Below are 13,173 nucleotides of genomic sequence, written 5' to 3'. Positions count from 1 at the left end.
GCAGAAGGGAGTGGGGTGATGCCTCTGATCCTGCTGTAGTATGTATCACAGTCACTCTGAAGGACATTTCCTGGTGTGCTGAATCTCAACTGCTGCCCTGGACAGTGACACTTGTCCTTTGGCCTTTTGGCCAGCAGTCATCCAAGTTGATTCCTGCTGGCCTGTTCCTGCTCTCCTTGTTTCTTGAGGTGTTTTTACAGTGGAATGTGGTGACCCAGATGGAGGATTGGAACAAGCTGTCTGTATCCCTTGTCAGTCTGTTCTTTGCCTTTCCTGACAGTTGATGACTCCTGGCTGACAGGGACAAGTTGTAGTGTCTGACTGCTTTGTTCTGTTTGACTTGAGGTGCGAGTGTTCACATCTCACCGGGCAGCCTGCGAAGACTTCCAGCGAATGTCTGGCAATGAAGAGCCCCAAGTTTGCCATGAGGCACAGGAACAGTGCCCACCAGAAATGCTCCAAGTGCAGCACATCATGGGCTCTGAACCTGCTGCCGCAGCAGCATCATCTCGAGGAAGCCTTTCTGTCAAACCTGGAAGCTCAAGCTGGGGCAGTTCCTTCATCTCCCTGGAACAGGAGACTGAGGAGAAGTACCTGGAGATGCTGGGTACGTCTGGGGGATTTCTTGTCTGAGGGACAGTGTGTTGTGTGCAGGTGTCAGCAGAGCTATACCAGATGCTCCTCCTGAGTTTGGTGTCACAGGGCCATTTAGGACTCCCCAGAGGAAGTGCTGTGCTCCGAGGCAGCGAGAGAGTGCTCTGGGTGTTCCTGCTGCCTCTGAGGGCACCTTGGACTGGCTTGGGTTTGCCTGAGCTTCCCTCTCCACTAAAGGCTGAAGCAAGGATTGTTCTTGGATCAGCAGAAGGCTGTGACCTAGCAAATGATCTAGGCAAATCCTGTGTGCTAGTGGCCACACTAAACAAAATTTTTAGCTTCCTAAATTCTCCTTAGACTCCTGACTTCCAGCCAGTCATCAGAGCAAAAACACTTCACAGAAATGGACTGCTTTTGGAGTTTTGTCTTTTTGGTTGGGGAATTTTTTTTTTTGGGGGGGGGTGTTTTTGTGTTTATTTTTTTAGGGGCCTTTTGGTATTTTGTTTCTGTGGGGTTTTTTTGTTGTGTTTTGGGTTTTTTTGGTTGATGGTTTGTGGGGTTTTTTTGGTGGAGTTGGTTTTTCCCCATCCTGAAAGAGCCCTTCTGCCCCACATCTTACTGATGGCATTTTTATGACTGTTACTGTTACCACTACTGCATCTGCATTATATTTTCATGAGAATGTTATCTTTTTGTCAAAGAGAACTACTTTGAAAGAACATCACGTTACAGGACAAATAGAGAGCACGAGGTGTTTTCCATCTGCCCCCAAAGAAAAAAGCAATACTTTGAGAACAACTTTTATTTAATCTTCTAGTTTTATGCTTATCAAGATGTGTCCAAGAGACACATCCAAGTGGCATGATCAGATAAAACTGTACTGCAGGCATTTCTCAGGAGAGAGCCTCCAGCCCAGCCATGGTATATTCTTTAGATCCATGGGTATTTTTCCATACCTGATTCCCACTCTTTCCCATGACTGTTAGAATCCTAGCCATTGGCCCAAGCCCTGCTCAGATCAGTCCCTAGGAAAACACATCAAGTCCTTTGTGATTCTGCAGCACCACCCAATGAATCTGCTTCTTGCCTGGAACATCTGCCAGTGCTGTGCTCTCAGATAAGACCTGGTGGGGCTGAGACCAGAGCCCGGTGGATTCTGTGTCTACCATCACCTGTTGGGACCAAAAGGGCACTGATCTGTGCCTCGGTGGGGCTGATCTCAAAGCCCATCCTGTTGTGTCCTGAATGGGAGCAACAGCTTGTAAGGGGCTCAGGCTCACTCTGGCTTCTTCCCATCAGTGCCTGTCAGTGCTCATGCTTGGGCTTTGCCAGCCTTGTTGTAGTCACTGCCCTGCCCCTGAGGGCTGGGCTGGAGGGACTGCAGAGGCTGGAGCCTTCCTTAGCTGGGAGAGGGGCATCTTTGAGCTCAGCCTGCTCATAAACAGGTGAGGGTCCTGATGCTGAAAGTCCTGTCGGAATCGATTATAGCATGAGCTGCTCTGGTTTACAAATGGGAAGGAATTCTTTTGGCAAATTGCTGAAAGGTGGAGAAGATTTCCTTCTCTCCTGGAAATGCATCTCCCTGGGCTTTGTTTCTTGTCAAAGAGAACTCTTCAAAGGACTGTACAAAATCAGTCTCTGTGCCAGCCATCTGTACTGCAGGGCTGCCTGTCCTGTTCCTGTTGCTGTTGTGGTTGTTGTTACCCAGCTGAGCACAAAGGGCTCAGAGCCCCAGGCAGTGGGGCTGCCTTTTATATCTCCTGAAAGCTGCGATCTCTGCTTTCAAGTTAGCATCCTGCATTTTATTTCCCTTAGGGAGAATGGTCAACCAGGAAAATCCCATGGTGAAATACACTGAACTGGAACATATTGGCAGCGGGTGAGTCCAACCGCAGTTACTCCTGCACAACCATGGGCCAGGTGTTTTTCTGCTGGAATGTCTATCCAGCGTGAAGTCAGGCAAGCTGCAAAGATGTTCACACACTGGGGATAGATTGTCCCATCTCTCAGTGCTGCTCAGAATTTGTGAGTGGGCTCAGAAGGCATTGTTAGCGACATCTCCATGTTGCCAAGGTCTTGCCTCCATCAAGGAACAGGACCTGGAAGATCTCCTTGTCTCTCAAGTGTGGGACAGCTCTGTGTTAATTTCTTTAGCATTTTTGGATGTCTCAAAATCATACTGGCACACTAATGATAAAAGAAGAAACTTGCTTGCCTGAAAGAGCAACCTACCCCCATCAAAGCTGTGAGATAAAAGTTACCAGGAACATTCCTTTCCCCTGGTTTGCAGAAGGAAAGTCTCTGTGGTCAGCATAGGAACCACACAGTTTAGAAAGTGAAACCCAAGAGGAAAGACTAAACTCCCTCTAGAAGTTGAACCCCAGTGCTTCAGGAACAGGCCCAGTGCCCATGCACTTGAGAGGAAAATGCATCATCTGCCTTCTGGCAGAGCCCTCCTGCATCCTCTGCAGGTTTTGACACTTCCAGCAGAGATCTCCTGTGTGAGCTGGCTTTCACTCTAGGAGCTAAACAGCTTCTCCTTTCTCTGCTTCTGTTTTGTTTCTAGGGGTTTTGGACATGTGGTCAGAGCACTCAACAATGCCACAGGAGGAGAGGTAAATGTCAACAGGCCCTGCAAACTCTGCTGCTCTTGAGGGGCTTTCCCCTCTGGTGTGAGCTGGGGCTGGAGCTTTGGGTAGAGCTGTGCTGAAAGGCACAAGAAGCACAGACTGGTGCCAGCCTGCAAAATACATTTGGGACTTTGTCCTCCTCAGCCTTCCTCGGAAGGAAGGCACGGAGCGCAGCGGTTCCTTTCCGAGAAGGACGCGCTCACTCGCTCTCCATTGCTAAAACAAAGGTGGTGCCTTTGAGCACCTCACTGCTCTTTGGGGCTACAGCTTCAGAGTCTTGGATCCTCATTTCTGGCTGCCAGCAAATACATCTGAAAGTTCCTGGTAGTTCCTTAGCCAGCTGCAGTGCTGCACTTGGGAACTGCACGTAGGGAGAGATCTGTAAGGTGCCCTAAAAGCCCTGCCCATAGGCCAAGATGTATCCACAGAGTATTAAGGCATGGATTACTTCTTCTGAATCCCATCCAAAGCAGCAGAGAGTGTGGTCAGAGGTTTGTGGGTGATAGCTGAGACACCACTGTTACCAAGTGGTCAAGGCAAAATGTCAGTGGCCCCACGTGTGCTGTAACTGGCCCCCAAGGGAGCAGAGAAATGGGCTGTTGGGATGTCAGTTCCTCATTACTGCAGTGCCTCATCACAAGGCAGTTTGGCACAGCTCAGCTGTGTCATTGCAAAATCACTTGATCCATGTGCATTGTGGTCTCGTGCCACCAACTTCTCAAGTTACTGATTTTCAATGTCATTTTAGGTGGCCATAAAGAAAATAAATCTCCAAGGACTGGGGAGGAAGGAACTAACTGTTAATGAAATCATGATCATGAAGAGGTATAGGAGTTCCAGTGTTGTGAATTATTTAGACAGGTGAGAGGTCATGGTCTTATCCCATCAATGGGCATTTACATACAGCAAACATGAGAAGTTAAAAACCCACTTTGATTAGTGGCAGAAAGTAGAGCTGTTAATTTTTATTTATTCATATTTCTCTACTCATCTCCAATGGATGAGAAGAGAGTGCATCTTGTCTGCATGAGTTTTCCCTGCCACTCATCGTTTGAAAATTATTCCAAACTTATTCAAAACCTGGATCAGCTGTATCTTCCTAAGTCAATACCCTCAAAGTACACTGCCTCCACATTTTTTCAGGATTGATTTTTTAAAGTTTCTTAAATGCTGATGGACCATCCTAAAGTGGATTTCCCTTAGATTGTTGCCCCTCTTTGCCATTGCTGTGCATGCCAGGAAGACGAGGTGCTTATTTCCAGAAACACCATGCCTGACAGGTTTTTACCTGAGCTGTTACTAAACTGCATTTTTCACTTGCTGGCCATCTAAGACTTCTTTTTCACAGCTGTGTCTTTCTCCTCCAGAACTGCACAGACTTCAGATTGTCTATTCCTTTGATTCTGTCTTAGTCACAAAGGCACCTGGAAACAAGAAACCTGGAGGCAAAAAGTCAAGCTAGCCATGCATGTTTATCTCCATGCCCTTGTTTCCTTCTTTCAGCTACCTTCTGGGTGAGGAACTCTGGCTGGTTATGGAGTACATGGATGGAGGCGCCCTCAGTGATGTCATCCACAAGACCTGCCTGTCTGAAGACCACATTGCAGCCATCAGTCGGGAGGTCAGCAATCCCATCTGTGCTTCTGAGGGCTTGAGCAGGATTGTCTGGGAACAGGGGCTCAGAACAGGAGTGATTTCCTGTTCCAAGCTTTGTTTCTGTGTGGCTGCTATGCTATGGGCAAGTAAAAGCACCTCAAGTGAAAGGCCTGCCAGTGCCCCTGCACTCCCTGTACTCAGTGCCAGTACTCTTATCTCCTGCTGTTGTACTCTCGCTCTGTCTCTTGTATTTGCTGTTCTCCATCTTGCCTGGCTAAACTTTTGCCTGTCTTCACTGCATTCCTTGCCTGTGAGAGCAAAGGTGCTGGTGGCAGGATTTGAAACAAGCAGCAAAGAAAAAAGAGACTTAATTTCTCTCAGTCCTCAGCTAAAAAGGACAGGAGTGCAGCCCAAATGCTCTTTGCTTCTGAGCACATGCACTGCAGCAGCAGTCATTCTGGCTGGTTTGCAGGGGACAGCCTACAACAGCAGGTGCTGTTGCTCTTTCAAAAGCTGACGTGCCTTTCCTCAGAAAGGACCTGCTCTGCCAGTGTTGGAGCAGCAAGCTCTTCCTCTCAGTGGCACTGTGTTCTGCCATTACTCCCCATTCCCCTGGAGAGGGAATCTTTTAGATTCTTTGTTTCCTTTCTGGTGTGATGAAATCACATCACTCATTTTTCCCTTCTCTTTCTGTATTCTTTCTCAGTGCCTGCAAGGACTGGATTTTCTTCATTCAAACGATGTGATCCATCGAGATGTGAAGAGCGACAACATCCTTCTCAGAACTGACGGTTCTGTCAAGCTGAGTCAGCATATTATTGGTTATGTGCAACATTCCAGGGATGTGGGTGTGGGGCTGCTTTGCGTGACTGCCAGCTCCCCAAAAATGGTGCTGGTGGCAGTGCAGGGACACCCGCTGTGAGCTGAGGGCACAGTTGCAACATGCTCAGAGGTAGGACAAGGAACAAGCAGTCAAGGGTGGCCTTGTTCTGTGTGTGTCCCCCTTCCAGAGGGAGGGAGCTACAAGTCTAAAGTTTCCAAAGAACAAAAGCCACTGCTGGAGGCAGTGTAAAAAATGGGGGAATTTTTTAAGTCGCCAATGCCAGGAGATTCAACAGCACATTTTCCAACTTCTACTGGGGAATTCTTTTGCTTGCTTTCCTAATTGCACAGAATTGAAATAAAACCAGTATTTTGCTTTCTCCTCAGCTGATTTTGGCCTCTCTACTCAGCTCACCCCTGAGCAGAGCAGACCGTGCTTGGTAGCCGGGACTCCTTGGTGGATGGCACCTGAAGTGGTGACAGGTCAACCATATGGCCCCAAAGTGGACATATGGTCTTTTGGAATTGTGGGGATTGAAATGATAGAACAAGAACCTCCTTACTGGGACCAAAGTCATGCCTCGGTAAGGAGCAAATACTCACTCATCCCACTGTCTTTCTCGCCTGTCCCATGTCCTGTGTGCCATTGGACAAAATCCCATTGCCATCTGCTGGAACTACTTCCATCAAGTTTCCCTCTATTCCACTACTTTCCCTCCTAAAAATGTCCCTGCAACACATCAGCATCTGCTGTAGATTTGGATACATCAGTGGTCGAACTCAACCTTACCATATGCAAACAAACTCCATTCTCAGGAAACACTTTCCCTTGGGTTGTAAGTGGCTCCAGTTCTTTTTTCTGTGGAGATGGCCCCAGTAACAGGAAACAAGCACCTTAGAACTGGTGTTATCTTTCCATAAATGAAGGAAGGAAACCCAAACCCAACAAAGTTTCTAAAACTGTGGTCTTTAGAGAGGAACCTAACCTCCTGTGCAGTTTCTTCTCACTGGGAAACATGCCTGAAACCTGGGCATGAGGGTGTCAAGGACACAGAGTCTCTTCTGCTTCTTGTGCAGTGCTGCTGCACTGCATTTAGTGACCGTGTTTCTCTCCTAGCCCAAGGCCCGTTCTCTGCATCACCAAGCCAGAGCCTGGTGATGTGGAGAGCCAGCCAAAAGCTCCTGTTTGTTTCCTGGCACTTTCTGGGATGGGCCTACCATTAATGTATTGACTTGAGTAGCCAAATGAGCAGAGGGTGACCACAGGGATGCCACCTCTCCTCCTTCTGACCATGACAATTTTTCTTTTGCTGCAAAATGGGAGGGAAGCTGAAATTTTCAGACTGCTGAGAGACAGAGCTGCAGGTGGCTCCTGTGTGGCCAAGCAGGCATTTTCATCCCAATACATTTGTGCAGGCATCTTAATGTGTCTGTGTTGAAGATGAGATTGTAAATGTTTGTTTCCTTCTCTGGGGATTAACTGATGGATTTCCTTTCTTTCCTTCCAATTGCCATTGTTTTCAAGAACAGCACAAAAAGCTTGATGAGTTTTGTTCTATGGCATGTGTGCTTAAAGGACCAACAAGCACTGCAGAGATGCCTTTCATGTACTAACCCTTGAAATTAGTTTGTATAGCACAGCTTCCAAAACGCCTCTCAAGCTGGTATAAATCCTCAGAGAAGCAAATGTGCATTTGTTGATGTAGTTCCCACTAACTAGGTCAGTCAATCAAATCAGCTGCCAAGGCAAGATCTGCGGGATGGTGGAAAAGCTGTGGCTGCATGGGGGTTTGGGTTTTTGGTTGGTAAAGGAAAGTCATCTCTGGGTCTTTGCAAGGGCAGAAACTGCCACTGAAGAACAGAGGTTAAACAAAGGGATCTGGGAGAGCCTTAGAGATGTGAAAGCAGCAGGTGGAGCCTCGTGGTTTTTTTTTTTTTTCTCCAGGCTCGACGCCTGATAGCCACAGTAGGGACCCCAAAACTGCGGCAGCCCAAGCTCCTCTCAGCTTTGCTGCGGGACTTCCTGAGCTGCTGCCTGCAGACAGATGAGGAGCAGCGCTGGTCTGCCAAGGAACTCCTGCAGGTAAAATGTAAAGGGGCTGCAGGTGAAACAGGCTCTGAGGGATGGGCTCCTCCTCCACTCAAGTCCAAGGCATCAGATAAGCCCCCTTCCTCCTCACCTCCACTCTTGGTGCTCTTCAAATGAAAATGGTGAGGAATCCTAGACTGGGCTGGGCTGGCAGGGCCCTGTAAAAGGTCCTGTGGTGCAAGTGTCCTGCAATGAGCAGGGACATCTTTAAAGAAATCAGGTTGCTCAGAGCCCTTTGCCACTTGACCTGGAATGGCTCCAGGGATGGGGCACCTACAAGCTCTTGGGGCAAGCTGTGCCAGGGTTGCACCATGCTCTGAGTAAACAAGTTCTTCCTTAGACCTACTCTGACTTGATCCCCATTTTGTTTAAAAATATTCACCCACATCCTATTGTAACTGGCCCTGTTAAAAAAGATGTCCCCCACTTTCTTCAAAACCACTCTGAAGTCTTGGAAAGCAACAGTAAAGTCTCCTTCGGGCCTGTTCTTCACAAAACTGAATAATTCCACCTCTCTCCTCATTTCCTGAGACGAGAGCTGCTCTGTTTTCTGTTTCTGTCGCCCTCTTTTGTAATTTGGTGGGGTGTTCAATTTTATCTAACAGCAAAAGAATTGAAGTAGAGCAATGCAGGGTACAGAGACATGAAATGGTGGTGGAGGAACCCAAGGAAGCCAGGCCCAGCTGAGCAGTCAGAGATTTGGCTGTGGGCAGGAGGGGCTGTGGGGGGCTCACTGGGAGCCTCGGAGGGGCCCTGGTTTGTGCCCCCCAGCCCACCCTTAGAGGTTTCTGCCACGCAAACAGGGATAGCTGGGAGGGACTTGTCCCAGCCCCATCTGCTGCCTAGCATGCTCAAGCAGATGGGAACTGTGCCAGGGTTACTGCCAGGTTGTGTGGCAGAGGGGGAACTGCAGGGCCCAGTGCCACTGGGCTGGCCCTGCTGGGAAGGAGGGTGCCATCCAGCACACGAGGGGCAGGCCATGGAAAGGCAGACACTGCTCTGTCTCCCTGTGGGAATCAGCACAGTGCCTGTCTTGCAAAGGCAGGGACCTATGTGAGTCATTGGAGTTTCCTGAAAAGAAGAAACTCCAAGGACAGAAAGCACCATTTCTACAGCATTGGCAGGGCAAAAATCTCAGCAAGATGAAGACACCTGGATAAATGGATGAGTGGGATTCTGGGCCAGGTTTGCCTGTGATGGCAAAGTCCTGCACATAAAGATGGAGCTGTAGATGGTCCCATTGGTCCTCTTCCTGCATCCTTCTAGAAGCCAGAGGAATCCTGTGAAGCACTGAGCTTGGAAAGTCAAGGTTCCTTGGTTTTTGTTGATTTGGTTTCTTTCCCTTTGGGCAGCATCCATTTGTAAGATTTGCTGAGCCTGCGTCCAGCCTGGTGCCACTGATTGTTTCAGTGAAGAAGAGGAAGGAGACAAGAATGTGACAATCACATCAGGATCATTTATTCCTCAACCTTCTTAGAGTAGGATTGTAGGTTAGGATTAGGATTAGGGTTAGGACTTGGACTGGGATTAGGATTAGGATTAAGGTTAGGGTTAGAGTAGGATTGTGTAATAGGACTGCAGAGTAGGATTGGAAATGAATAAAGTTTCTGAAACCACAACTTGCCTTGAAGATTCCCTTCCTTCTCACTCTGCGAATAAACTCAAGAATTCCATCTGCATTGTCTGTTATTTCTTAAAGGTGGAAAGTGACACAGTGTCTTTGGCATGGTGTGAAAGTGGGGAAGGATCTTCTCCATTCATCCTCTCCAGACCACACTGCCTTTGGAATATGGCGCACTGGTCTGTTTTTGGCCAGCTTTGGTACTTTCAATTTGAGGCAGAAAGGGCAATGGCATTTGAAGGCAAAAGCAAAGGAGAAATGAGGCAGGCCAAACATCTTGTGCAGATGCAGGCGTTCAGCTGTGACTGGAGAGCATTGGGGTTCCTGCCACTTGGATTTGGATCCCTAGGTGCAATGTCTTTGTCTGGAGGAGAGCCTTGCTCAAGTGAGAAAGCAGAAAGATCAGAGAGGGTGCTCGGCAGGGTCTCCTGTGGTGCAGAGCTGTGAGTGCCTGTGAGGTGAGAGCGGGCCCGGCCTTGCCCGGGCTGGAGCCCCAGCAGAGCCGCGGCAGAGGCCGGAGCAGGCTGAGCCCCGGCAGAGGCAGGCTGGAAGGAGGCCCTTGGAGCTGCGAGAGGCAGCAGCCGGGCCCTGGGTGCCTGTTCCTGGGAGCGGGTGAATCCTGTGCTCTCAGAGCCCAGGTGGCAGCTGGCTGCTGCCAAGGGGAAGCGCAGCCATGCTGGGCACAGCCCGGCCTGGAGGCATTGGCCGTCTGGAGTGTGCCCAGGAGCAGAGAAAGGCCAAGGGCAGCCGAGGGCCACTGGGCTGGCTGAGGATTCCTCCTCTTCTGCCGGCTGCCCTGCAACTCCTGGCCAAGGTCAGCAGTGTGTGCAGCACTCTGGGCACCGGGGCAGGGAGCCGGGCTGCTCGGCAGGCTGGAGCACAGGGCAGCCTCCTTCAGGCCCGGCACTTCTGCCAGGGGAAGCGAGGCCAGCGTGAGGCAGGGACAGCTTGGCAGGGCACGTCTGCAGGAGCCAGCGCCTCACGCAGCTCTGGCAGGAAGCGCCTGCAATCCTGCAGTTCTGCACTCAGCCAGAGCAAAGGTGTGAGATGCAGAGTGTTTGGCAGAAATATTCAGGCCCACCAGGCCAGCCTGCTTTGTGCTCTCTGGCACGCAGCAAGCGCTGTGCGATGCAGCTCTGAGCTGCTGGGAGAGAGGCAGTCGGGGATGTGCCTCAGGCATGTGCTTGAGGAGTGAATTGATTTGGAAGGGAGGAGAATAATTTCAGTAGGCGATCTGTGTTTTCTTTATTCCTTTCTGAAAGACAGATACAATGTGGCTTCATTAAGCAAAAGCACAGCTTTTTTTTTTTTTCCTGCATTTTAGTATGACAACCCAGGCAAGCCCTTCAAAACCGCAACTGAAGCATTTCCCACCCAGTGAGCACAAAAAACCCCCAAACCCCCCTCCCCCCATCTTTCTATTGTAGATCTTGACATTTTGGGCTGGTCCTGCAAAGGATGAAGCTGCCTTTAAGGTCTGAAGCACCTTCTTGTCTTGCCAGCAAGGACACAGATGCTTGAGCAGTTCTGGAATGAGGCTATGAGCTTGTTTGCTTTTGGCTTCTCGTGTTGTTGCAGCCCCTCTGTGCAAATAACCCTGCGAGCTGACTGAGCCTTGCTCACTCTGTCCCTCCCAGTGTCTCGGCAGAGGCAGCAGATGGAAGTCTCTTCTGCTGGAAAGGGAACCTATTTGCAATGGTGTAGTGATCCCAAAGTCCATACAGTACCACACCAAAGGATTAGGCCCTTCACTCTTCAAAAGCTTGTTACTGATCCTGCCTAAGGTAGTTCTACTGCGTATCAGCCAGGGCTCACACCTCTATTGCAGGGCTGTTCTTCTCAGTAATCATCGCTCAGCTGTCTCTCACTGACATAGTGCTGACTGAAGACCTGTCTCTTCCATATCCCCTATGAAAAGATCTTACCTTAGAGTCTCAAATTTAGCATGCATGCGTGTGTGAAAAAAACCCCACAAACCTTTAGGAAAATCAAGACATTAAAGCAGATTTCATTTATCAAACCCACAGCAACTGCATTAAAATGTGGGTCTATGAGCCTTCCTTCAAAATTTTTCTTAATCATAGCTCTAGAGTAATTTTTGAGAGATAAGTATGCTGCCCCTAACAAGCCCAGATGACTTAGCAAGGGGTAATTAGTCATCCATTAAGCATTCCAGCAGTTGCATAGCATTTTATTCTGATAACTGATCCCTGGATATTGCAACCAGCTTGTGATTTGTGTCTGCCCACTTCTTTTCCATGTTCTGAGCCAAGAGCAATAGTATCCTTGTGAGTGCATCTGAACACATTTGACAGTGACACCTCATCCTATTGCCTATATTCTCCCATGGAAGATTCCTTGCTCTTTTTTCTCTGCCACCAATGGGGATCTGCAGTCCCTGCCCGGCACTGCTCCTTGTGGCTTGTCAAGGCAGAGGCGATGCTCTGGTGCACCTGGCGCAGTTGAGCCTCGGGCCCGGGCAGGGACTGATGCTCCGAGCTGCCGCGGATACGGCGGCGAAGGTGAGTGGTGCCGAGGCCTTGCTGGGAAGCTGAGCGGCGCCCGTGGCGCTGCCTCCTCGGGCAGGGCTGTGCTCTCAGTGCCGCCAGGGCTGCCGAGCAGCGCTTTCCACGCGCCTGCGGCTCCGGAGCCAGCCCCGCAGCCGCGCTCTCCCGAACCGCACTGACCCACGCCCATTCTCGGCCCGGCTGCAGGACTCCCTGATTCTGGGCTCTCCGGCTTCCCGGTCCGCCTGCAGGAGCCTTCGCTTCCGAACTCCCGCCGCTGGGCTCTCTTCTCCCACGTCTTTCCCCTCTTTCCCAGGCCCTCTCCACTCTACTCCGGATCTCCCCCCTGTTCTCAGGTTCTCCCCTATCTCCTGGGTTCTCCCTCCTCTCTCGGGTTTTCCCCAGTCCCAAGCTACCCCTTGTCCCAAGCTCCTCCCTCTCCCAGGCTGTAGCCAGTGCTTTTATTCGTCTCCCTGGATCTGCCCTTCTCCCAATTACTCCTCCCTCTTCCAGGATCTCCCCCCTCTCCCAAGGCTCTCTCCTCTTTCTCTGGCTCTACCCTCTTGGAAGGCAACCCACCCTTTCCCAGGGATCTCACCCCCCCTCTCCTGTGATCTCCCCTACTCCCAGTCTCGTTCTCCTCTCTTGGGATTTTCCCCCTCCTCCCAGCATCTCTCTGCTCTCCCACTCACTCCTCCCTCTGCCAGGTCTCTCTCCCCTCTGCCGGGATGTCCGCCCATTCCTGGAGCGCCCCATCCCCTGGCCCCTCACCGCCCGTCCCTCGCCGCCTCGGCCGGGCTGCTCTGGGGCCGCGCTCGGAGCGCAGCGGGGCCGGGCCAGGGCCGCGTCAGCTCCGTGGTGGGGGCTCCTCCGGCCTCGCTCCGGACACGAGGAGCTCCTACCTGTGCTCGCTTTGTACCTTCAAGGCTGCCGGATGCCTTGCAGTGACGCTGGAGTGCCCGGGCTATTCTGGTCGCTTCTTGTCCTCAGCTCAGCAGTGTTATAAATGATCAATCGAAAGCCAAATTATCAAAAATGCAAAAAGATTTATCTTTTTCTGTCACCAAAATACAATCCTCAAAACCACCACAGCCAAAGAGACAGCTTCAAGCCTCGGATCGGCACTCGGTGAACCTGGATCTGACCTCTATCGCATCGGACCCCCCTCGTTCATGAGAGCCGCTTCTTGCGGGGATATTTTATAGTTTATTATGCCCGAGGCAAAGGAGTCCAAGTTTCTTTTGTAACTTTTCACAGTTGGTTCTTTCACTGTGCAGAGCTGGACAATCGCCATTTCCTGGTCGACAGCCAGCG

General features: G+C 50.4%; 1 protein-coding gene across 1 annotated transcript in view; it reads left to right on the top strand.

The window, feature by feature from the left end:
- The window catches only part of LOC136569484 (serine/threonine-protein kinase PAK 3-like), a 38,516-nt gene extending 29,346 nt beyond the window's left edge, over positions 1–9,170 (top strand). The window contains exons 12-17 of the mRNA XM_066569877.1: positions 3,973–4,085; positions 4,728–4,845; positions 5,527–5,626; positions 6,030–6,226; positions 7,588–7,725; positions 9,084–9,170. Of these exons, the coding sequence (XP_066425974.1) occupies positions 3,973–4,085; positions 4,728–4,845; positions 5,527–5,626; positions 6,030–6,226; positions 7,588–7,725; positions 9,084–9,170 (753 nt within the window). The remainder of the gene's footprint in view (positions 1–3,972; positions 4,086–4,727; positions 4,846–5,526; positions 5,627–6,029; positions 6,227–7,587; positions 7,726–9,083) is intronic.
- Positions 9,171–13,173: the final 4,003 nt, after the last annotated feature.

This window comes from Molothrus aeneus (assembly GCF_037042795.1).
Source record: "Molothrus aeneus isolate 106 chromosome Z unlocalized genomic scaffold, BPBGC_Maene_1.0 scaffold_33, whole genome shotgun sequence".
NCBI lineage: Eukaryota > Metazoa > Chordata > Aves > Passeriformes > Icteridae > Molothrus > Molothrus aeneus.
Note: the sequence above shows the minus strand (reverse complement) of the source record. Positions and strands in the feature narration are given on the sequence as shown.